Here is a 25,693-nt window from a genome sequence, read left to right as displayed (position 1 = left end):
ACCTCGCCCCTGAGCTCCCCGGGTTCATTTCAGCTGTGCTTGCACAGCTCTGGTGCTAACACACCTTCCTTCTGCCCCCACAGCTTTCCTGAAGCGCTGCTGTTTTGTAAGCTGGACTCAGCCTGGTTTTGGGGTTGGTTTTTTTTTTTGTTTATTGCACGGCGAGAAGTCGGGCAGTAAAGCGGGCTGGGTGTGCTACAGATCGATTTGTGGTCTGCTGACTGAATTTCCTAATGCCGGTTTTTTGCTGCCAGCTGGCGTTTGCTTTCACCATCAGAGCTGCCCACGTTTGTAACTCCACTTCAGCTCCTGTCGGTGCCTGAGTCAGCAGCTCCATACAAGGCCAGGCAGGGTCCACTTGCCCTCTGGATGAGTGATGAGGTGACACAGTTTTAGGGCAGGCCAAGAGGCTCGGGATTGCTGGCCAGGAATGCAGGATGCCAGGGTGGCTGGAGCCTTTAATGGGGGCACTGTGCTGTGTGGGGCAGCTGCACAGCAGGGAAGGTGAGCCCTGTGCCAGCCCTGGGTGCCAGGCACCCACACCCCGCTGACCAGAGCAGCACTCTGCGTTTTGGTGCTGCCTCTCACCTGAGAAAAGCTCTGTGCCAGTCCCGAGTGGCTGGGCTAGTTTTGGATAAGTACAGTTGTACTCCTGTTTCACTCAGGATGTGCCAGAGATGTCAAAACATCACATCCCCACTGCAGGCTGGGACAGCTGATCCCAGGAGGTTTCGTTCTTCCTCCCTATCCCCCAAACAAGGCCCGCGAGGAATTGTTTCTTTTCTGCTTTTCCACAGCTGTGGAGCAGGGATGGAGCTGCCTTTTACTGCCAGCAGCAGGCAGGGATAATTCCTTGTCCCCTCCTGCTAGGGGGTCTCCACCTGGACAGCCACCAGACCTTGTCTGTGCCGTGTGGGGAGCCCCAGCCTGGGCAGATCAGGAGTTCTTGGAGCTGTGCTCTGGACCAGCCTCCCTGCAAATACTTTGTTCCTGACCACCAGTACCTTAAGTGTGTTGTGGGCCAAAGAAGAAAGGTAGATACGATTTTAAAATTTGTTGTTTCCTGGCTCTGTCTGTGCCTTTCATCTGCCTTCAGGGATGTTCTCTGGGTTTGTGTGAGTTTTCATGCTTCGGTTGACTTGGCAAGGTTTGTTCCCCTTTTCTTCCTAAGTGGGGCTCCCGTTCGGGCTGACTCACTTTAGCCAAGAAATCCCACAGGATTTGCTTAAAAACGAATTCCCCTCACATGACCTAAAACCAGCTAAAGAGGAGGAGGGAGGAGAAATGTGAACGCTTGTGGCTGTTTGTGGCCCAGCAGCATTGACTCGACGGGGAGCCGGCTGCGGCTGCCTCGGTTGGCGATTTTCCGTGGAGCATCTCGGACCATTTTAGTCCCTGCTGGGCAGAGGCACATGGGGAGCAGCCACTCCTGAGGGGAGCTGCTCAAAGCCAGCTGGTGTCCGAGCCGCTTGGCACTGCCGGCGGGGAGGGGAAGGATTTTTGGCAGAGCCCAAGCCTTGTGCCACTGTGGGCAGCACGTGCCGTGCCTGAGGTGGGGAGGACGCGGCCCAGCTGCCCCAGCAGGAGCTTGGCTCTGCCCGAGGCTGGCGGGTTCCCAAGGCCGTGTCACCTCCGTGCCAGGTGGCAGTGGTGTGATTTGGCTTGGCAGATGAGTCAGGAGCAGCAGCAGCAGCCCGGCCGCAGTCTGGCTGCCCTGTGGAGCAGGGCTCGCGGCATCCCCTGCCCGTGTCTGGGCGCCGGTCCTGGCGCTAGGGCTGGGCGCACTCGGATGCCGCTGCCATCTACGCCTTACAAATGGTAATCAGAGAAGGTGTCAGAGCCCCGGGTGGGCAGACGCTAAGCCCCTTTGGAAAGGGCCGCTTCTTTGTCACGGCTGCTTTCTGGGCACGTTCCTGAAGGGACGCCCTGCCAGGGACACCCGGGGGACCGTGGCGTTTCCATCAGCTCAGCAAAACCCATTGTCATCGCCCCTCCGAGCACGGCAAGCCTTCAGGGCTCTAAGGATATTCATGTAGCTCGTGTCTGTAACAGGCAGCACGACACGGACAAGAAAGGTCTCTCCACTGCCGTGCTGTGCTGTCAGCTTTGCCCTCGTAGCCCAGGAAGAAAGGCAAAGCAAAACCTCTTGAGATCCCGGAGTCCCTGATCCCACATCCCAGGAGATTTCTTGTTTCTGGGCCTTGGGGTGACTTTGGCTCTCCCCACTGCGGGGACGGCAAGTTTCAGTGCCGTGTTCCTGCCGTGGTCTCAGAGCCTTTGCAGGACGGTGATGCTGCATGGAGCCCCTGTGGGATGCCGAAATGCATCCAGTCTGAGGTAGCCGTTACAACAAGTTATTTTAAAAAGAAAGAAGGCAAAAATGCTTTTTAGGTATTGGTGGATTATCACTCTGTAAGCAGTGTGAATTTTACAAGCCTGTCATTGAGAGAATCAGGGTTGCACTGAACTTCGAGTGAGCAGATGAACCATGCTGAATTTGTCTGCTTTTGGCTAGAAAGACAATGCCTTGAGCCCTTGAGCTTCCTGAAGGGCTCAGCCAAGGAGAGCATCTCCAGAGAGATGGAGGAAAAGGTCTTTTTTAATGCCTTTGTCCCTCCCTGCTGCATCTCTGACTAATTTGAGGCCTGGTGGAGACATTGCAGTCTCAAATGCAAAGGTGAGCTGGCACAATATTGAATTCAAACACTTGGTTTGACACTTAATGGAGAGAAAAAACTATGTTTTACTGGAAAGGGGTTTGGATTTGTATCTGTCCTTGGAGTCTGCAGGGGCTTTTTGGCCAAGCCCATGGACTGGAGTGAGTTTTGACCAGCCCTGGCCTCTGGGTGAGAGCCAACCCAGGTACAAGCCCTGCACGCTGAAGCCTTAGGAATATTTCTCAGTTATCACAGGGCTCGGCTAAATCCTTGCCCTGTAAGGAAAACAGTCGTTTCTCTGCCCATGTGAGGAGGATGAGGTGAGTTTTGAAATGCAGACAAAGGAGAAATTGTTTCTATTCACATTTTTCATCGTGTTTGAGTGGGAAGGCCAGATGAATATGTGATTGTTCTGTTCAAATCACTGGCCGTGTTGCTGCTGTTTTAGTAGCTGAAGGCAGCTAAGCTTCACTGCTTGCATATAAAAAATTTTAAAAAACCCCCATCCACAAACCCTAAAGCCATGTTCTTTGCTCTAAATGCACATCAGTCAGACTGGGGCAGGGTTGTGGATGAGAAGGACCATCATATGTGGGTGACAGCAGAGTAAGGAGGAAGTGAACAGCAGCTGAAGGAATGGAAGGCATAAATTCCTTTAATCCTCTCAGCAAGTTGGAGCTGTGTACGTGCAGACCCTACAGCAGCAGGAACGCCCCGAGCTGTGCTGTGGCTGCAGGACCTGCAGCTCCTGGCCAAGCAGAGCCTGAGGGCTGCCCTCAGCCCAGCACGGGACAGCCCCAAAGCACAGGCAGGATGTGGGAATTAGCACACTGGCTCCTTGGCTGGCTCAGGGAGCTCCAGCACCCAGAAAGGGCACAGCAGTTGTTGTCAGGAGGTTTCTACTTAGTCCACTGCTGAGGGACGCTGGTGGCGTGTGCTGGTGTGACAGACCTGCTCTGACGCCTTCCCACTCCTGGCTCCTCCAGCCCCCTTCTGTGGGTGAATGGAGTGTTTTGGCCAAGGATTGGCGGGGATTCCAGTCCGAAGTGTGCTGAGGAGCAGGCAAATTCCCTACTGGAGGTGTTTGGCATGCTGAGGAGCAGGGAGTAGGAAATGTGGAGTGAGCACGATGGAAATGAAGTAAGACCTTGGGCAAATGCTCTTTTGAGGGACTGTTTCCTGAGGACTGGGGTTTCCTCTGGTAACGCAGAGGTCAGTGGCATGGCACCACTCTGCACGGGCAGGAAACGGGGCTGTGCCCTCTCCATCCTGCGCACGGGATACCTCTGCAGCTTTTACTTTTTATAAAGCTCACTTCCTCTGACCCAGTCTCTTGGCTTCTAAAAGAAAATCTCCTCTCCTGGGGAGGAAATGATTAGAGTGCTGGAGCATCTCTTTACGGGGACAGGCTGAGAGATTTGGGCCTTGAGAACAGAGGACTGAGAGGGGACCTCGTCTAAGTCCATCAGTATCTGAAGGGAGGGTGAAAAGAGAGCAGAGCCAGGCTCTGCTCAGTGGTGCTGAGCAATAGGACAAGAGGCAGTGGACAGAAATTGGTGCGCAGAAGGTTCCACCTGAACGTGAGGAAGAACTTCTTTGCTGTGGCTGTGCAGAGGAACAGGTTGCCCAGAGAGGGTGTGGAGTGTCCCTCACTGGAGATACCCAAGAGCCAGGCACAGATTTAGGAAAGGACTCAAGCAGCAGCAGGCTGAGGTCCTTCGCTAGCATTCTGAGGTCCTGGCAGTCTCAACCTGCGCTATGATGGGAATCAGGGCACTGAGGTTTACAGCCTGGTTTCCACCCTGAAGTCAGAATTCCAGAAAATCAGGGTCCTCCTGCTCAGCCTTGCTGACTTCTCACTGAGGACCTTGCTGGTGCTGCAAGGATGAGTGGCTGTTCAGGATTCAGGGAGAGCTGCGAGGCTGGAACTTTCTAAATGACCTGTTTCTAATTTGGCCTAACGCTTGTTCAGGAGCATAAACCTGTGCCTCACCTTCGTGTAAGCACTCAGCCTTTGGGCTGATTCAGCAGAAATTAGTTCATGCAGCCCTTCTTCTCTAACTGGAAAATAAGAGCTTTAAAGAAGTCCCGGGTTTCTTTTTGAATGCTTTGTTTGTCTCAGAACATAACTTGTCGTTTTGGATCCTCCTCAAACACGAGCGGCAGCGTGGCCGGTGGCAGAGGCGCAGTGGTGGCCAGCTGGATGTGTTTGCACTGCTGTGGGGGAGCAGGTAATGATTGCCAGGTGGGATTCAGGCCTGTGGAGCTCTGGGATTTGGTTTGGATTGGCCACACTCTCCTCCCACGGCGCTTACACGAGGCTGGCAGCAGCACATCCCTGCTGCCTGAACTCGCTCCGGACCCCCATTTTCCTCAGGGATTGAAAACTCCACTGCTTTTTAGGAGGGACCAGCTGAGTGGTGTAACATCTTCAGAGCCTACAAAAAAAACCAAAAAACCCTGATGATGGAGGACATCTGGGACGTCTCTGCTTTCTGTTTGAGCCTGTTAGCCAAGGTGCAGCCCTGTTTTGAGGTTCTAACGTTAGACTTTCAAATGCCCTGCGGAATGCCTAGGCCAGTGTTGGAGTTAATGTGCACATGTGGGTGTCCCATGCACTGAAGCACCAAGATGGTCCAGTCTCTGCTTCTGTGGAGCTGAGTGCAACATAATTTATTCAATTTATGTGTCACACTGCAAATACTGATAAAACATGTTAGTAAGGAGCGGGTTTGCTATCAAATCCTAGAGTGCTTTGGGTGAGAAGGGACCTACAGAGGAGTAGGATGCTGGACTTAAACCTGGTTGGTATCACTGTGGATGTGAACTTGCTCAGAAAGGGCTTTGCTGTTTCAGCAGCTTCTTGAGAGGGTGCAGGGTTCAAGAAGGGGAGAGATTGTGATGCCAGAAAGAAGTTCACAAAAAAATGGGGAATGCAATAGGAAAAAAAGCAAGCACAGAAATCTTGCTTTTCAGAGAGGTAGTGGTGCCATCCATCACTGTCATTTGGTGTCCTGGATGGCACCCCGAGGTCCTTCACCAGCTCTGACTCTCACATGTTGGAAACTGGATGTGCAGCAGCCTATTGCAGAGGGACGTGTTTCTTGGAAATGTGTTCACGTTCAGGAACCATGCTGGGAATCGCTGTAGGTTGTCTGTCTGTCTGTCTGTCTGTGGGTTTTGATGGTCTCCAGCTGTGTGTCTGTTAGTCATAAACATGTTTTCTCCTCTTTCCTGTTAGCGTGGCAGGGGAAGCAGAGTGCGTGGGGTGGGAAGGGACACGCTGAGTGTGCAAGCCGATGGCAAAGCTGACTTTCTTTAGCAGCCACTGGAAGTGACCTTGGGCAATGTTTATTGCCAGCATGGGTACAGAATTTATAGAAAGAGCTGGCAAACTATTGTTCGCGTTTGCTTGCTCTGATTTTCATGTAAAATGCACCATCTTTTAAGGAGAAAGTTGAGTTGAAGGATTTGGGGTTTATAAATTGGCTCAAAACACTGATTTCTACTTAGCTGCTGGAGCCCACAGCATCCTTGGGTGGGTGGCCTGGCTGGGCCAAACCAGAAGTCAGACATAAAAAATAAAGAGGTATGAATTTCTTCCCATCTCCCAGAGGAAATGAAACCTCTGCAGTCAAGAAACACATGGCTGCTGTGGTGCCGTTGAGCTGGATGTAGGGCCTGAGCATGTTCAAGGTAAAAACTTTTGTGGGGAGAAGGATGGGGTGAGTGCACTCCTGCAGTAAATGGAGGCACTGCAAGTTAAATAGGAGTTCAGCTGATGTTAACTAGATGGTTTGCTCCAGTGGAGGAGAAAATCAGTCATGTCCCAAGTTTGATATTTCCCCCCCCCCCCCACTTATACAGGTCTAATTTAGAAGCACCAGTGTTGAACTGGATGCAGTAAAAGCACTGCACACGGGCAGCGAGCCAAGCACGGGCACTCTCCTGGAGCTTGTCATTTGTCCCTTCTGCACCAAGCCCCAGGGACCTTTGCAGCTGATACCTTTGTATCTACTTGGGTGGGAAATTGTGGATGGATAAGGTTGCTCAGAAATTAAGGATTTCACAGGGAGAGATGATCCCCTGTCTTAATCACCCCAAGTGAGGGAAACGTGGCTTTATTCGTTATTCCCCCTGCCTGAGTGTGAAGCTCAAGGATAGCAACTGCTGTTCAACTGGGATGCTGCTGCTTTTCCCAAATCAGGGTCTGTATTTGCTGTACGCAATCAGCATACAACAACCTGAAGGGTCTGTGTTAATTTCGCTCACTCCCACTGTCCTAAACTGACCTAAACTTACAGTGTGAGGCTGAAGGTTCAGCCACCCAAGCAAGGTTGGTTCATCTGCCTCCTGCCACACACACAGCTCCATACAGGGCTGGAAAAGAGCCCAAAAGACCCTACTGGTGTGGATGGCACGTGTGGCACTGCTGCCACGAGGCACCAGGCTGATGCCCATCCCTCTGAGCAGCGCCAGGACCCGCAGCTGCAGAAGCTGAGGCTGCTCCTGAAGGTTCCTCCTCTCTGGATCCAATCTGAGGAGCCCTGACAGGGCTGTACTGGGCTGGAGGGGTGTTTTTGCCACGCCAGGCTGTCGGTGCGCAGGCAAGGCGTGCGCTTTGGGCGCAGCACAGGATCCCGGGCAGAACCCAGCGGCCACGGAGCACTCGAGTGCAGGGGCGAGGTGCCCCATGGATTCCCTCCTGCCCTAACAGCCTGCTGTCACCTTTGTGCCTTCCCAGGCTGCTGCCTGCCCGTGGCTGACGAGCCCACCTCCCCCAAGAAGGCGAAGAGCATCCCTGAGCAGCAGGAGCTGGAGCGCTGGTTCTGCCCCCCTTCCCCCGAGTGGGCCATCGTGAGGGTCATCCCCGAGGAGGAGATGGCTGAGCACAACCTCCTGGCAGTTCGAGTCATGGTCACCAGTGATGCTAGCAGGTACTTCAAAATACGAGTAAACCCGTGAGAGGGGGGTTGGTTTCCTCTGGAATGCTAAAGGAAATCACAACAAAATATAGTAGTGGATGTATGTACAACCAGGTGGGGGAAGAAAAAAAGAACCAAGCAACAAAACCCCCACAAATGCTCGGAATAACAATTGTTCTTAACCGCAGCCATAAATCCCCACAAGGCACATGAATCACTTTGCAGGAAATCTCCAAACATTCCCATCCCACACAGGGGCCTGGATCAGAGGGATAAATTGCTGTGATCAGCTTGGGTTCAGCTCTTGGAACGGACAGTTTTTGGGACGCAGGGATTTGGGCAGTGGGTGTATTGTGGCAAAAGGTGCATCCTGTGACGTGGCCACCTCCCACCTTGGGCCCCACCCTGCAGCTCCCAAAACCCTGGGCCTCTCCTGGGTTTTGAGAGCCTGCCCATCCCTAAGAAATCTGAAATTTGATGAACCTTGGGGAGCTGTCAGAGGAAGCCCCATTTCTACATACTCATTAGAATATATTCGCTTTAGGGCAGGGTTCTCTGGCAGTTTGTTCCATCTGAAGATTAGATTGGTATCCCCTGAGTAAAGCACTTTTCCTTACTGAGAACTAAAAAGTAAGAGGGGGAGTGAAAAACGAAAGGAAAGAAAAGGCAAACCCAAAAGACCAACTTGCAAACACTGCTACTCCGCAGGGAAGCTCATTCAGATTCCTGACACCCCCTAAACACCTGCATGTGGTGCTGTGTGCAGCTTTTGGAGAGCAACGTGGCTCTGAGGAACGCAACTTTCTGCCATTCCCTGAGGTGGCTGTGAATGGGGTCTGCACTCTGTGAGTGCTGGGTGCCCTTGCAGGAAAGGATGAGCCTGTCCACGAGGACATGGAGAACACAGGGAAGGCTTCCTACCTGTTAGACAGCTCCCCTGCAGAGCATGCGCTGGCATCCCCTGCTAACACCCTGCAGCTGGCAGGGCGTGCAGGCAGCGAGGAGAGCCGGCTAATCCCCCTGATCTGAGGGATCAGCTCCTTTCCCTGCGGCCGGACAGCAGGGCCCCTGGCTCCCTGCCAGCAGGACGTGGCACAAGGGGTGCCAGTGGCTCCGAGGTGAACCTCCCACTGCCCCCTCTGCCTGCTCAGGGGGGGACAAGAGAAACAGCAAGTGACGAATGGCCCTGCTGAGCTGGCTGCGGGGAATTTGGTGGGACTGGGAAAAGGACCAGCTCGGTGACACAGCTTTGCAGTTCAGGCTTTGGGTACTGTGAATAATGACCCCTGTTCCAGCAGAGATGAGAGGAGAAACCTCATGCTATAGTACTTACCTCCTTGCTGGCCAAGGAAAATAGACGTTTTGCTCTTTAAAACAGAAATGTATCAATCAATGTTAATGGCAGGGCTTTTTCTTTTTCTTTGGTGTGGCGCTCTGCCCAATCTCAGTGTGGTATCTCTCCATCCACACAGGGTCTCAGCTATCAAAGCCTTCATATATTTATATTTTTACATATATATATGTCTATATCTATCTGTATGGCTCGAAAGTCAGCTTTAAAAATGTGTTTTAGCATGAAATTCAAGGCCACTCTGATTCAGCCTGCTGAAAGAGCAGTGCACCTGGAGAGGTGCTCCCTTCCCTGCTTCCCTGCCTGCCCTGGCCTCCCAGTACTGCTGGTTTCATCTAGGTGAAGCTGGGGGTCAGAACTGGTGGGTGCTACCCGAATGTATTGCTTTATACAGCCTGCAGCCTCTCCTTTACCTCTTCTTCCTCCTGGGCTGTGCCCTGGGCTGTCACAACAAAACTCTGCTTTCTGCTGGATAAACACGGAGCAGCCTTCTCCTGCCGCACCACCAGGACTGCTCACGGTGGGAGCTCCTCTGTTTTTTTTGAGGCACGGCTATGAATCATCCCAGTAAATCTAAGAATTAGCTTGGCCCTATTGTTTGCCTTCGAAGGAGGCTGAGTGGGATCCTGCCGCACTCATTTGTGGCAGTGGGATGAGGTGACATCAGAAGGGCTGACGCTGTCTGTTCCCTCGAGTCTGGGCTTCAGAGATGAAAGAAATGGCTTGATTATTAGAAAAAGGGCTAATAATCACCTCCAAGAGTTGCTGTGCCCTGAGGCAAGGTCAGGATGTGCATGTCATCCACACGTGTGTTCGTGTGGTGGATTTTTAATTACATTTACCCAAGGGGATGCCGTAATCTGCCTCTGCGATCAGCTCAGGTGCCTCCCTGCTCTGCTCAGCGTTCCATGGGCCGGCCCAATGGCTCCTGGGAATGAGGAGAGTTTGTTTCCTTCTTTCCTACAGACACCTTGTGCACATTTGAAGGCTGCTTAGGTAGCTTCGTTCAATCCTCTCTCTAGACTTAGGCTTACAATTTTCCCCAGCTTCTGGACTCAGCCTTGCTTGCTGGGCCCATGGCTATCCATGGGGCCTCTGCTCCAGGCTTCTTTCTCGTCTTATTTTCAAAAACCTGCGGGGAAAAAAAGTGAAAAGCGTGGAGTTTTGACCCCTGTGCGTTGTTTCCAGGCCAATCACAGCATTGCAGATGCAGTTTCCCTGACCTCATCCTGCTGCACGGCCTTGCAGGCACAAGTGCCTGGCCTTGGTGACTGCACAGTGAGGGGTTTCACCCCAAGTCCCTCTCAGCAGCGCTTCGACTCCAGGTGCTGAGCATGGTGCCTGTGGGTGCAGATCCAGAGTCTGATGGGAGCGGGGAGAGCTCAGCTGGGCAGCACCTACAGCAAATCACTGCCCCATGATGTGATGAAAGAAGGAAAATGAGGACATCAGCCCTGGCTGCCAAGCACCTCTTCCCCTGCAACACCCACGCTGCTGCCAGTGCTCACGCTGGTGCTTGTTGCACTCCCTGACACGTCCCACTTCCATCTTGCCCTTTTCCCTGCAGCTCTGAGCTGGAGTCTGATTTCAACGGGGACTCCTCGACCTCGGAGGTGAGCGAAGGGCAGACCTGGCTGCCGGAGCCGCCCGCCTGCTCCAGCCCCATCCAGAGGTGGGCATCGCTCATCAGGAGCCCCGCCGTGCCCGAGGAAAGCTCCAAAACATCCAAAGTCGCTGATGGTAAGCACTATCCTGACCTGGGGGTGCTCCAGCAGCTTCTCCTGCACCTCTCCTGAGGGTGCAGGTAGGACAGGGGGAGACTTTTCAAAGTGAAGGTTTTCAAAGTTCCCTGCAGTGTGGCCGGGTTGTCTTTTTCGGGGGGTTTCTGCCTTTTTGGTGCTGTAACTCAAGCTCCATTTCCATGGTGCAGGGTAGCCTAGAGAAGTTGTGCCTTGTGCTTGGCTTCCAGGGGTGGGATGAATGTTTTCCCACCTGTAAAATGTTAGGATGGTATTTATTAGGCAATGCAATATCTGCAGCACTGCCTGGGCAAGGGTGAGGCTGGGAATCACTAAGAGAGCTCTGCTTGCAACAATTTGGGTTTCTACAGGGAGCTGCTGAAGGGTTTTGTAGCCAGTGAAAGCAGAGGGAGAAAAGGACATAGCTAGCAGGGAGGTGGGGAGAGGTTTGGGAACAATCTGCCTTCAAATGGAAAGAAACTCTTTTCTGGAGCTGGTCAGAACTAGTGTGCTAAAAACAGCCAAAGACATTGTTCTGCAGAAAATAAAAAGCCACCAGCATTCATTTCTTCCCATCTCCCACCACCCCCACATCCATATATGCATTTTTAACCCAAGCAGAAAAGAGGGGATTTTAAACATTAATTTAAATCAACTCTTGAATAAGCCCTTGTTTAAGGCAAAAGGACAGCAGCGGACCCCAAAACGTGCCCAGCAGCGTGTGGCTCCATGTAACCGCTAAAGGATTTTATCCCTTTTTCTCCCTCAGTCTTCACCCCATCCCTGGCTGCTGAGGTCGTTTTCCTGGCACAGCATCCCGTGTGTCGGTTTGGGATGAGTGAGAGGGTTCCGGAGCTCCCGTCTGGGAGCAGCTCCCGCATCCCGCGGCGGGTGCGCGCTGCCCTCTCCCGGCTGCTCGCAAAGCTGACCCCCCCACCTGCCGCCGGGAAATCGGGGCTTTGTTTCTCCACTCTGCTTTGCTTTTCTTTTTCTTTTTTTTTTTTCTTTTTTTGGGGGGGTTTTTTGGTTCTTTTTTTGCCCAGCTCCACTTCTGCCCTCTGGCTTTTGCTGGATTAGCTGACCCCGTGTCCCTTCTGTTTCTGCTCAGCACTCCAGAGAGCCAACAGTTTTCAGTCCACGGCGTTAAATAAGTATCAGAGTTGGAGGAGAAAAATCCAAACGAGTGAGTAGAGCCTGAGAAGCGATTGCATCTTCTATTCATGCTGTTTTCCTGTCTTTTAGTTGTGTTTTCCATCCTTTCCTTTAGAATTTTTGTAATTTTGAGTCACTAGTTGAGAAAACAGAGATCTAAAGCACACCAAATGTTTCTTTCCGTTTTCTTTACCCTCAAAAGATCACACTCCCTTTCTGTGTGACTGTTCTCTGTGTAACTATACCTATCAGCAGGTGGGGTCCACGTTCATTCCCCAGATGGGAGCACACACTCCCATCCCAGAGCTGCATATTTTGTCTCTAGGCCTGTCTGCACTGATTGCCTTTGATCAGGAGGGGGGACACAGGGTCTGACCTGGTGTCACTCATGAGAGAAGCTCCTGGAGGTGCCTATTGACACACTCCCACAGGTGCTCTGTCACCTCTTTTCCCTCTTGGAAAAAAAAACCCCAGGTGATACTTCTGGGTTGGTGAAAGGAGGAAAGCCAATCCCAAGAGGTGAGCTGGTGAAAATAAGTGTTAGTGGTTCTTGTCCTTTTGCAGTTTCCCTCGGTTTTGGGCTGACCTGTCTTTTCCTGTGGGAATCACACAGGAATGCACTGATTTGGATAGTGATTGTGCTCCGTTTACTTCTGAATCAGAGTGTGCTGCCGCTCAGGCTCCCATTTCAGAGAAACGATGGCTCTGCTTCTGAAACAAGTAGGATCCCTGTGCCCATGAAGGGACCAGTGCTCAAGCAGAGGCATTTCAGCTTGCTTGCTTCGAATGCACAAGAAAGCTTCGAGATTATTTGCGAGTGCCCACTGTGGGCTGAATTTTTTTTATCTCAAATGATGAGATAAGATGTGCATTTCCTCTTCCTGGCATCAGCCTTGCCTTCAAGTCAGGTGCACGTGAGCACAGTCACTACCCACCCACAGTCCCCTGGAGGCCTCGGGTGCCTCACATGTGGGATAACTCAGTAAATCTCAGTAGAGCACGCACAGGGCTATTTCATGGTCCTGAGAGGAGGCCCCCACCAAGCCCTGTGAAGGTCTGTCCCTGGAGAGGCAGCCGTGGCAGACAGGCAGGCAGGACAGGGCTGGGATTCCCTGTGCTCCTGAGCCATGAGGCTTTGCCATGCCCTGAGGATGTGGATGTCCCACCTAGGGGAGGCTTCCCCCCATGCCTGGGATGAGAAGGTGGGACAGGGAGTCCTCAAAGTCTCCTGGCATCCCTGTCAGCCTTGGCTGTGCCTCTTGAGTACCGTAAAGCGTGTGGGAATTGGCACAGACATCGCAGTTTGGCTCCACCAAAGGCTTGGGTTTAAAGTCTTGCCTTAATTGATCTCAGTTTTTGAAAGATCAGTCAAAAATGATTCTTGATCCAGGTTTGAGTGTGGGGTAAGAAAGATTGTTAGAGAGGAAAGCAGAGAAGACTGGAGGGGGTGTCACTCTTAATTTTGACTGACTTTCAGCTTGTTCTTAGCAAGGGCATTACTTATGGCTTGCCAATTAATTTTTCCATCATTTTGTTAAAATCTTCCGTGGGCCTCAAGGGCTCTAGAGGGAGCTAAAAGCCTTTGAGAGGGAAGCAACGTGCAGCATGAGTTTGCCTGAACCTCAAGTACGCTGTTAAAATGAGGTGTAAAGCACAGTCAGCATACACTGGGAGCAGAATAAAGGCTTTTTTTACTCTCTGGAGGAAGACTGTAAGTCAGAGTTTCTATATTTAATCCAATTTGATTACAGGAATTCATATGATCATCAGTCACATGAAAAAAACCCCTCTGTCTCCTTTTCAGACGTATTTCCCCAAACACATATGTTTCATAAACAGCACGGCGTAGGCAGCCAAGGAGAGGAAATCAGTGTCATGGCTATATTGGCTGAAAGGCTCAGGGCAGGATATTACCTTTCAAAACCTTTAATCCCCATTGCATGGCCACAGGGAACGCCGTGCTCTTAATTTATCTTGGGATTTTGGGCCAAGCAGATCATGATAGTGCCCTAGGGAACTTTTTTTTTTTTTTTTTTTTTAAATCATGTTTTGAGAGCAAAGCTGAAAATACAGGTTCAGCATCTTGGTGGGAACGAAACTATTTCCCCTGTGACAGATGGGGAGCTGTGGCTTTGTGTGGAACAATGTTCTCACATGTGCAGGCCCCGTCCTTGGGAGCCTACCCACAAGAGCTGGGGTGGGAAGAAATTCTTCCCATGGGCACAAGCACACCCCTGGACTTGGGGGTTTTATGCCCTCACCGGTGTTCTGGCTGTCACTGCTGCAGCGCTTGCATTTCCCCTCGGTGTCCTGAACCATTGTATTTGCTCCTGCCAGGAGGCTCAAGGCTCACTTACGCAGGTGGTAGTGGTTGTGGGTTTTTTTTATCCTAATTGTGGATTCTCATGTTTTCCCGTGGCTCAATTACAGAATATAAAGGTCAGGCCCTGGTTGCCATCCCTGCAGGAGCTCCTTAACAGGCTCCAGCACAGTGTGTCCCTCCAGTCTTGATCAAACATAACAAGCTGCATCAAGACTGGGTACAAACAGGTGAGACACTGAGACGAAAGGAAACTTGGCCTCCCTCCCTGGCTTTGCTGAAGCCCACATGCAAGAACTGCCCTCTCTGTCTCTGGAGTGTTGCTTTTGTCCTTATGCACCTTTTAATCCCCATGTAGAAGAACCAAAGTTTGCATGGATTTCAGAACTATGGTTGGGTTTGGGAGTTAATAACCGAGCTGTAAATATGCTTGCCGTGTTATAGCTGGCCATGACAATACCTTGGATCAGGGGTACTTTCATTTGTCCAAAGATTATTTATTATGTAAAATTCCCACAGGCACAAATAGTGGAAAGTTCTCCTGCCTCCCTTCAGGTGCAAGTTGCCTCCTTTTGCAATTATTTACCTTGCCTGATCCTAGGAGAGCCCCCATCGTGCTGCCTGCTGTCCTGGCTTGGGAGACCTTTTTCTGTCCTTACTGCCTGCAGGTGGATGCATTTCCCAATTTCCCCCTATTCTGATGGACAGCCCCTCTCAGAAGTCATCCGTTTTCTTCATTTCTTGGAACTACCCAAAGTTCAAAAGTCACAGGTTGTTTTGACTGCCTCCGCTTCTGAGGCCTGAAGGCCCTCTAAAGAGGACTGGTTTTCCAGAAAGTTTCCTGGAACTCAAAAGCTGCTTCACCACATCCAGCCAAGAAGAGGAAGCAGTTCAGGTCCACCGCTGAAAATATCAACATGTGTTTGGCACAGCACGCAGACACATATGTGAGCAAGGCCATGAACTTCAATGTTGTAGGTCAGTTCTCCAGGTTCAGCTCTATCCAGGAGGCTGTTCAATCTTCTACTCTTCTTCTTTAACTGCGGACTTCACTTAAGACAAAGTCAGTACCAGTGGGAAGGTAAAACTCGTGTCTTTTGCAGGCTTTCCTCTGCTGTCAAGCAAGAAACCTGGGCTACACGGGAAGGAGAGCTCAGCCAGCTGCCAGAGCGGTGCTGCAGAGGAGCACTCCCAAACACAGGTACAAAGGAGAGCTCTGCAGAGCGGGGTGTCTGTGACCGCTCTAGGGACACATCTGCTCTCAGCAGGCTGTCTCTGCTTCTTTGCATGGTTTTGGTCCTCACAGTAACCACCGAGGTTGGAGTCAGACTTGTGCTGTACGTAGGGAAGAGGCTTGGATTTGATGTAATCACTCCCAAGTCAAGGAGCTGTGAGACTCAGGCCTCGATCACATGAGGAGTTAGCCACTCATCTGTTGTATCGGTCATAAAATCACAGAGTCGTTTAGGCTGGAAAAGGGCTTCACGTCTCCCACTGCTCAGGAGCGTCTTCTGTGTCCTTCAGGACCTCGGATTTCCCCGTTATTTTTTTCTGAGGGGTTTTTATTTTTAGGTATTTTAAGGATGAGGAAGGGTGGGCCTGCCATGAGTGCAGCACTGCAGGAGGAGTCGTGGCTGACCATCCCAGGCAAAGGGCAGCACGTTCCCTGGACTCCTGGAGCCAGGTGGAGCAGGGACCAGCCCACATCCTCCATGGCCCAGACGGTTGTCCTCGCCCTTGGGTTAAACACGACTAAAATCGCTTGACCTCAGGGCCTGTGCTAGGGAAAAGCCAACTCTTCCACGTCCATGGTGGTGGCTGAAATCCGGTGCAGGACAATGGGGCCAGGAAGGGAATGTCCCAGGGGAGCAGAGCTGCACAACACTGCCTGGCCATGAGGAGAGGTGACTCCATTCAGCTCCTGCTCTACCAGCACTGCTTAGTGGCCTTTGTCTTACTCTAAAAAGCGAGGATTAAGGGGGGGGGTGTCTATTTGTTGATTTTGTTTCTTACGTTTTTTTTCAATCCAAGATCCTGGCCAGTAACAGTTTTAGTCAAACAGAAGCATGAAACAAAGTGGAATCATTATTGCCTTACTTCTGATGCTTCTGGGAAATGAAAAGTCAGACAGATTAATGGCTTCACCCGTGTGAATTTGGGTATCTGGAACAGAAGTGAAAGCAGGAATTCAATCTTCACGCCATCCATTATCACATAGCACTGATGATAAAATGCCTCCCTTGTAAGAAGGAAGGAAGAACTCTAGTTTTGTTCTGCTGGCTCCATAAAGTGGATATTTATCCCTGTTACTATCTTCAGCAGAAGATTTTGGTGGCTGGAGTAATGGTTTAAACCTTTACCAAAGGAAGAATAATCACGAGAGGGAGCTAATTGAATTGTTTAAAACTACCATCTTATATTTTAAAATCTTTTCCGGGTCACTTCTTCCATTCCTACCTGCACTACATAAACAGGCAGTAATAGAAGAACATTTGGAGAGGATGGATAATGGTCTCTTTTTCTTGCTCAAAACTCTAAGGTGTGCAACTGGAACACACACAGGAGAACAGAGCAGATCTGCTCTTGTCTGTTTTCCTGGAAATAGACTGATTCTTTCTAAAGGAAATATTAAAGGTAATTCATAAAGACATGACAGATTCTTAGCATGAATAAGGTTATTTTTAGACTATTAAAATTTCCAGTAGTATTAGATCTCTACTCCTAGAGAAATATTTGCCCTCTGGGGAGAAAAGCTTTTCTCACATTATCATCTACATGTGTGTTTGTGTATAAATTAAATATTATGTTAACTACTATTATGTTAAGATTAAAATGGATTAAAATATTTTATGAAATAGAGGCCACACAAAGCAGTGTTTTTATATCCCAAAAATAATTTTTTTTTTTAAAATGCACTTCACAGTTGGCTTCTTACAAGAAGCCGCCAGAAATTCCGAGAGGACATTTCAAACCCTGCAGCCCAGTATTTCAAAGAAAAGGAAAAGCCGGGGAGGGGCCTGAAGACACAAGTTGCTATGCTCCCCACTCTCCTTTTCAGAGCAGCACCACAGGTCCTCCACCGACCTCTCTTGGGAATGGGACACTGGCTGCTGATTTTTATGAGCCTGAAGACACCGACAGTGACACTGGGACACACTCAGCCTGGGACTGGAAGGAAAAAACATGGAAATACACCTCTGAACCAGAGCACTTTAACGGGAAGACAAAAGCACTGTCACCTCTGGATTTGAAAGAGGAAGATGGCAAAAATACCAGGCACCCCGGAGAAAAGCTCGAGCAAGAATTAAAGGAGGCAAGACAGAGGCCGGGGCTTTGTACTCAACAGCAACCCTTGTATGGCTCAAACAGGACAGACTCAGGTGGGAGCAGCCCAGGGCCTGGAAACAACGGAGCCCTGGAGAAAAAGGATGCTGGCTGGAGAAAAGAAGTGTTCAAACGCTCTGGTTGTCCTGGGCCTCTCTTACTTGCAGATGGTGCTCCACCAACTCCATCAGCGGCCACAAAGGACGCTCTGAGGATTGCAGATGTGGTTTCCAGGGAGCACGCAGCCGGCCAGCCAAAATCCCCACTGAGGCTCATAGCCAATGCTATCAAAAGGTCCATTTTGGAGCCTCTAACCTCAGCTCCAGAAGGAATAAAGCAGGATTCGGACAGCAAAGTCAAAGGCTCCTCAGAACAAGACTTCTTCAGCTTCCCCAGCGCTCCTGGGTATTCCCTAAGCCAAAGGAACAGGAACAACAATAATACTCAGTCACAGGGTCCTAAAGTAAGGGAGTGGGCAGGAAAACACGTGGGAGATGAGAGGCCTTACTCAAATCCATCTCATTCTTCTGTGGGCTCTGAAGGGATATCTCTAAGGGATTACAGGGAAAAGGTGTCCTTCACGCCCTACCGGCCTTCCAAGACAACCCATGTACCTCAGGAACCAGCTTGCACTAGGATGGAGGAAGTCCCGGGACTCCTAGAAAAGTTTACCTTTGAAGACAGTCCTCTAGGAGCTCCCTTGGATGAAATATGCATCCGTAAGAAGAAGTCCACTCTCTTTTCATCTCCAGAGCCCAAGAGCTCCTTCAAGGACAGTCTGGATGATTCTGCACAAAAGGGGCCACCCTTCAACAGACTGAGAAGCAAAGCTTGTGAAAGGGAACGGAATTCCTTGGTGTCATTTCTGCCTATCATTAAGGACCATTCTCCAGAAAGGTTGTGTTATCCTTTCACAGGTGAGAACCCCAGTGGAATTACTTCCTTGTTATTATTATTACTGTTATCATTATTATTATTATTGTTACTGTGTAATAGCACTTAGCCTTTAAAAGACCTGTGTGTGGCCATGCAGCACACATCTATGGTGTGCTATGTTTGATTTCTAGTTATTTTCTACACAGGGAGACTTAATAAATGCATTTTGTGGCTAAAGTTTAGGACTTGAGGAGGAGGGGATTTGCAAGCAGAACCGGCTCGCTGGACCCAAGTTCGGTTTGCTGCTTGCTGCTGTTGGGATGTGATTGGGTCAGGGAATTGTCCTCAAGAGGTGGAAGGGGCAGCAAGGCAGAGTGGGATGCTTGGCAGGGCAGCTGCTGCAGTGACACTGAGTTGTGGAAGGGGACTAGAGCAGGCAAGCAGAAGGACAAGCACCAAAAACTCCAGGTTTTTTGCAGTGCAGGGTACATTTGTTTTCCCTCCCATGAGGAACCAGACTGAAGCAATATGGTTGCAGCAGCAAGAAGCTTTGCTCTGTGTTTGTGATTCCTTAGCAGGTGTCTCCTCAGCTCTGCTTTGCAGTGTCATTAATATCCCCTTGTTCTTTAATCTGAGAGGAGAGAGCACCTTATTGACCTCCTCTGACCCATTTGTGAGTCTACCTGGGCAGTGATTGAAAGGCATCAATTTTCTTGTTTGCTTGCAAGAGCAAGGTTGGTATTAAAACTGCAGACAAGTCCAAGAAATATTGATGCCAGACCAAGAGCAATCTGAGCATAGGCTCAGAAAGAATTAAGTGCAGCACAAATTCAGGTGTGAAATCTGAGGCATGAGAGCTTCACCCACCTTTCTCTGTGATCCATCTTTCCACTGCAGAAAGTCTCAGCTATTTATCTAAATAACCTACTGAATTTTGTCGACACACCTGTTTGTCTCTTGCTTTATGAAACTGCAACCCAAACTGTAACCCCAGAATTGCTGCTGTGCCTCAGCAATAAAACCCGGATGTAGAATGTAAAGTCACTGAAATGTTCCCAGTGAGCTGCCAGATCCTTTTGCATCCCTTCTGCTTCAGAACTGCCACACACTGTGAGGAAGATACAGTACATAAGGCACTTGATCTGGAGCTCATTGAAACTGGTAGAATAACTCCTGCTCTCGTTCCTGAATTTTCGGATTGGATCCTTGGAGCATCCTTTATCCAACAACTCACAAAACCAGGCATTCCCATTGAGCCAGAAGATGTCGAGGACTGCACTGAAGCCACAGAGAGTTGCTGGTTCACACTTCTCACTGTGTTCTTAAATGAGAGGCCTTCTCAGGGTCTGCACCACATCACTGCCCATCACCTAAGCCAACCTGACTCGCTCTGAACTAAATACATTACAATAATCGGTACATTGTGCTCACACTGAAATGGGAAAAGTTCTTGCAAGGTTTGAATGATGCTATACTTCATTTATGCTGAAAATATTTTGAAAAAACATGCCGGTGTAATTTGTGGCATTCCTCTGCTGTGCAAGCCAAAGGAGAAATTATTTTATTACAATTAAGAGAAATTAAATTATTACAATTATTGAATGTAGGCAATGCAAAGTTTGTTTAGAAAAAAAAAAGGAAAATGAAGTTCTAATCTAGCTATTTGCCTAGTAATCTGTTATCTTCGAAGTTTCAACATTGTAGCTCTATGAAGTTTTTAAAACATTCAGATCTGAGTGAATCAATGCATAGTAAAACTAGAAAAGAGCTGAGTTCTGCTTTGCCCTCAAAAATGGCATTTCTGTCTCATCCAGGCACTTGTCAGAGGCTTGACAAACTTTAGTCAGGAAGTTATGACAAGCTTTAGCCCACGCTTCTTGTAATTATTTTCCTCTCTTGAAATTTACCAAAAATTTCAAAAAAATTTCTTTGATTAAGAAAAAAACCCACAACTCCCAGCACCTTGCAGAAGCCGATTTAATGAGACTGCTCCTAATACTCCTCTTGGGTCTTCGCATCGGGGCTTTCCTATTCTGTGTGGGGTCAAACTTGCTCTGTGCAGGTATGGTTGGCATTGCATTGCACTGGTGTTTTCTCCCTCAGTGGCTTGTGGATCCAGAGAATGAGCTGGGTGATAAAAGTTCATGGGCTTGAGATGAGCCCTGGCCAGCTCATGGCAGAGAAACCCCCTGGGGAGTAACCAGATACTTAGAAACCACTTCTGACATTTAATTTGTTCTTTCCTCCCGTCCCTTCCTGCAACGTGTTCAGCCCCCAGCTGAAGCTCAGCATGAAGAAGCAATCCTCACAAAAATGGAGAATCTTCGCAGCAGATTGCCTGTGGTTCAAACCTCCACTTGCAGCGGCACCTTCCATATGGGTCATTCCAGTTTCTGATTTCAAGGCTTTCTGCTTAACACTTCCCCTCTGTTTCTGGTCCTCAGAGCCACTTGGAAATTTGGGGCTGTGCAGAAATCCAGCTGCACAGACAACTTGTGTGAGACCTAGACAAAGCCCAATGAAATAATGGGGGCTTGTGCAAACTTTTCAGTGAGAGACTGGTTAAAAAAAAAAAAAAATCTCCAAACTTTGCCTGTAGAATACACAACTGTCCACAAATAACCACGCTGGACTTTCTAAGTGCTATTACAGATTTTTGATTTGCTGCATAAATATCTTTAAGGCTTTTGTCCCCTTTACAACCTGCAGTAAAACTCCCTCCAAAAAACTGATGGATAAAATTGTTCAATCAGATGGTTAACAGTTCTCTCCTAAGCGTACTTGCCCTTTTGAAATTCAAAAAAATGCCAAAGTGCCATGTTAATTACTGAGACTTAGGGCAGGAAAACCAGTTCAGCTGATGAGAAAATTTAATGTGCTGTGAACTCACTTTGCTGATTTTGTGCACTCTCAGAGTGGGAAGGGATTGCTTGCAAATGTTTCAGGTTCCATTGCTGCACTGTTGTGCCCCAGAAGGTCTGTGTGTTCGGAGTGTTCTGCTCAGGGAGGACACTGCTCTTGCACTGATTTCGTACTTTAGAAGGGGAACTGAGGCACTAGAAGATTAATTACTTGCATAAGATCACATGAGAAATCTGTGGAGAAGCCGAGATCTGAACCCAAATAGCCAAGTCCTCTCTTTCTACTGGTCCTTCTACTGGATTTCTACTGGCCATTCTTTTCATTTCCTACCAGCTTCCATCTGGTTTTGAACACCAGTGCCCCAGGAGATTTGTGTAACTTTCTCTCTCTCTTTTGCAAAACACTGAAGTTCTTACAGTGGTCGGGATTAACTCCCATGATTTTTACAAAAATATGCAATCTTGGACAGTCAAGGAGGAAGCCAACAGATTAATAAGACAGCATGATGTTATCAAAACAGTTCCTGCTCCAAGACATTCTGTGTATTTAGGCTGCAGTCACTGCCACGGCACAAAAACACCGCAGGAAAGAAAGGGAAGTGAGGTCTGTGACAGGCAGATTGACACCAGTGGTGAGTTTTCTCCATAAATCTCCAGGACAACCAGTAGTGCTCCCACTTCTAACACAAGGGATCACCTTGTGAGCCTCTTCACATTACACATCCCTCGTTTCCCAGAGGACCTCAGGTTTCCTGGGAAAAGGAGTACCTTGGATGTTCGTGTTAAGGGAGGGGTTCTCAGAGGCATTGCACTTTCATCTGAGGTCTCGTTCCACAGGGAGGGAAAGCTCAGTTATAATGTCTGCTAATTCGGAAATTAGGGAGATGCTGGAGTGCTCAGGAAAAAAGAAATACGTAATAAATAACTCCCAATGTGAAGGAACGAGATGCCTGGAAAGTGAAAGTCCAAGTCTAGAAGACTTGAGTTAATATTTGGAAAAGAATCTACATTTTTGAGATCAGTTCTGCAGCAGATCGAGCTTTAAGGCTTGGCATATTTGGAGGCCAATTATTATCATCTAACTTAAGTATTGCAGTTCTAAATTTCAGATTTTAATGACTCAGTAGAAGTCCCTAAGTTTGAATGTTTTTGTGTTTGCTTTGTCCAAATTCTCACAGCTGTTGGCCAAGTTCTGCCTACCCCACCCTGTTTGGTTTGAGGGTTTTTCTGGGGTTTTGGTTTGGGGTTTTTTGTTGCTTGTTTGTCTTATTGCGTTGGAGCAGGCTGCTTCTCCTCCAGACCTTGTAACGCTTCCTAAATTATTGATATCACCCAAAGGGGAGGGCAGGGTTAGCTTATTCCCAGCACAGCTGAGAGAAGAAAGGGAGCGTGTAATTGCTTGTGTTTCCAGCCCTGCCAGGCTGCAAGGTCTGCACTTTGCATATTGTGGAATTTGATTTCTCCCGTGGCGTGACTGCGGGGTAGTCACTGCAAACTTCTGGCTGCACAGGGAAAAGCAAGGTGGGGGAGTTTCCTCGTGAAAAGAAGCAGTGACTGATGCTCTTCACAGCTGGGAGGGGCTGGCCCTGCTGGGGACAGGTGGAGTGCAGCTGGATGTGCAGAGCAGGGTCAGTGTGGCAGTGCTGTGACCCCAGCACTCGGAGCCACCATCCCTGGCAGGTCCCAGGCAGGAGCTGTGTGGCACTGCGGGGCAGGGAGGCGTGGGCTGGCAGCTCGGGCACGTCTGGAGCAGACACCTGTGAGGCTGGAGACTCACCTGGAGGGCTGCTGCACCTCCCTGCCCAAAGACCTGCACCCCAAAAAGGGTGGCAGGACCCAGGTCTGCTCCACTGAGCCCTCTGAGCTTGCAGCTTCACTGGACACAAGGACTGGGCGCTTCTAAAACTGAGATTGCTAAAAAAAAAAAAAACCCACAAAAAGCAGAATCTCTGCTTCAAATTACTTGAATTTGCTTTTATTGCCTTACTGTCTGAGATGAACACGTTTCATGGATCCTGAGTTTAAATTAGGGCTGGAGGCAAAAGTCCTGCTTGCGCCCTGGGACCCAGAGCAAGGCAGAGAAGAAACATCTATGCTGGGAGAAGGGGAGGTGATTTTAATCAGAATACACCTAGAAAGCCAACTGTTGCCTTGTAGATACAAAGGAAAACTAACACTGTTTGCTTTAAATAATGTACATTTCCAAGATGCCCAGCTGTTAACCATTAACCCCGTAGCAGGTTGAAGCATAGGGACAGATGTTCCAAAAGCCGCTTTATTTTCTGAAATGAAGGGAATGAAGCTATGCATTAGACAAATTAAGAAGAAATTCAAATATTTACACCCACTTGAAACAAGATGCTGGAAAAACGGGCATGATAAAATTGCTGCAATTAAATGTAATTTAATTTATAATTCTGCAAGCATGCTTCTTCCAAAGGCAGGCTTTGAGTTCTCCTTATGGAGCGTATTGTTGTGATGTATGGATTTTCCTGACTTCTTATGGCATTTTAATCAACAGCCCAATGATGTGATAATATTCCTGAAGCAGAAAAATAAGTGATGTTTGTTTAGACATAATTAATGAAATATTTATGTTGCATGAGGCTGTGAGATAAAGCCCTGTTCTCTTAGTCCATTTGCTTCTGATTACATTTGTGATTTTTTTATATGACCAGACATTCTGACGCCAACTATTTTACACTGAGCAGATGTCATGTAGTAAAAATGGGTGCCAGATGCTACAAGCCACATAAGGGTAATTTGTTTAAGAGCTGGCTCAGACTTTGTGCATTCAATTACACTCTATAGTGAGCTATATACAATCATTTGGGTAATATGGCTAACTTCATATATACATTTTAATGAATGTTGAGTGCATTCAGAACAGCATGATACATGCAGAGTGTTCAAGGAATTAATTTATTTGTAGTACCTAGAAAAAAAAAAATAAAATATATGGCCAGACAGTTTTTGACAGGGATCAGAAATTTAATTAGTGCTGTCAGCTGTATTTCCAAATTGCTCTAGGTGCTGCTGATTAGAACTCAGGGCAGGTGCAAAGTGTCTGTTTAGGTTAAAGAACAGTATCTTTTGCTTCACTGACCGTTTTGGGTTTGTGTTTTAGGATATGAACACCTACCTGTCAGAAGACAAGCTACTGAGTATTCTACTTCATCCTCTGATGAGGAATTTGAATCCAAGCCTTCATTAACACACAAGGTAATCTTGAGTTGGAAACAGGAAGGTATTTCCTTAGCTGGGCTGTTTTTAAAATTCATCGTGTGATTTTGATCTAAAACACGCAGCAATTCCTCTAAGTGAGGATGGGAACGTTGGAGGTTACATGACAAGGAGAGAAAATACATTAAGGCAGATGAACATCAACATTTCTTTTACCTCTTTGGATCTTCAATTCCCCCAGGTTACGCCAGTGCTGACAGGGGAGGTCCTAATTTGACAAACAGACACGTTTCACTGAAACCACTTTGAAGCTGATCCTTGAGCTGCCTTAATATGTGGCCCAACAAGCAAACTGTTGAAAAAAGTAAACCAAACAGATGCAGATTTCCTTTGGGGAAATACAGATTGATTTGAGAAGTGCTGCAGGCAGGTTGCCTGGAAAACAGTCTGTTTGTGGCTCACACACTTGTGCTGATTAGGATAAAGTCACACCCAGGCCCTGTACCCTGAAACAGCACCCTGAATCCTTCATACCCAGCTCTGAAACACAGCACTCATTGTCTGAACAGCTCCTCAGAAATGTGTTTATCTCTTTCCTGTGCAGATTATCAGTAAATGTAATTAATAGTATGAGGTGGCCTTTTGATTTGCTGCCTTTGGGGATGGGGGGGGAAGAGGAAGGAACACAAAGCACTGAAAAACACTGAAAAATGTGAAAGCTGAGTGGGACTTCGAATGGAAACAGAGGAACCAAAGCACAGCAATGGCAGCACTTGTCCCCAGTGGCTCTGTGTCAGGATCTGCTGGGATGGCAGGATTCTTCATTCATCTTTCCTGTCACAGGAAAGACAATCTATAGTACAATAACGTTATGATGTATTAAAGAGGGTTTAAATAAAATAGAGAGAAGAAGGGAGACATGGGAGCAAACTGGATAGAAGCAACCCCCAGCAGTTCAGGCAGCCACAGGGAGGGCAGGACCAGGCAGGGAGAAGGCAGAGCTCCAGGGAAGCTGCCAGAAGTGGGAAGAAGGCTCAGCTGTTGCACGTGGGCACCAGCAGTTCCGATGCACCTTCCCCACTCGGTGTACTTCTTTCAGCTGCCTCCTTCCATCCCTTTTCGTGGCAGTTCTGGCTGCTGTTTTGTCAGTGCCACCATCTGAACCTGGCGAAACTCGGTGGGAAAAATTTTAGTGGCTTCCTTTAATTGTGCAGTCTGTGGTGCTCATGTATCCTGCCTCTTCAAGAATGGGAACACCGCAGCCTTGAAGCACTTGAGGACAGCTTGGGTCAAAGGCAAGATGGG

General features: G+C 48.8%; 1 protein-coding gene across 3 annotated transcripts in view; it reads left to right on the top strand.

Moving 5' to 3' along the window:
* The window catches only part of MICAL2 (microtubule associated monooxygenase, calponin and LIM domain containing 2), a 116,955-nt gene that overhangs the window by 78,358 nt on the left and 12,904 nt on the right, over positions 1-25,693 (top strand). For all 3 annotated transcript variants that reach the window (XM_066187204.1, XM_066187203.1, XM_066187202.1), the window contains 6 exons: positions 7,402-7,594; positions 10,501-10,673; positions 11,781-11,855; positions 15,248-15,345; positions 17,068-18,385; positions 24,333-24,427. In XM_066187204.1, the coding sequence (XP_066043301.1) occupies positions 7,402-7,594; positions 10,501-10,673; positions 11,781-11,855; positions 15,248-15,345; positions 17,068-18,385; positions 24,333-24,427 (1,952 nt within the window). The remainder of the gene's footprint in view (positions 1-7,401; positions 7,595-10,500; positions 10,674-11,780; positions 11,856-15,247; positions 15,346-17,067; positions 18,386-24,332; positions 24,428-25,693) is intronic.

Source organism: Chamaea fasciata, unplaced genomic scaffold (genome assembly GCF_029207755.1).
Source record: "Chamaea fasciata isolate MVZ Bird 193981 ecotype frontalis unplaced genomic scaffold, bChaFas1.0.hap1 SCAF_7, whole genome shotgun sequence".
Classification (NCBI taxonomy): Eukaryota; Metazoa; Chordata; class Aves; order Passeriformes; family Sylviidae; genus Chamaea; species Chamaea fasciata.
This window is presented reverse-complemented; position numbering and strand designations above follow the sequence as displayed.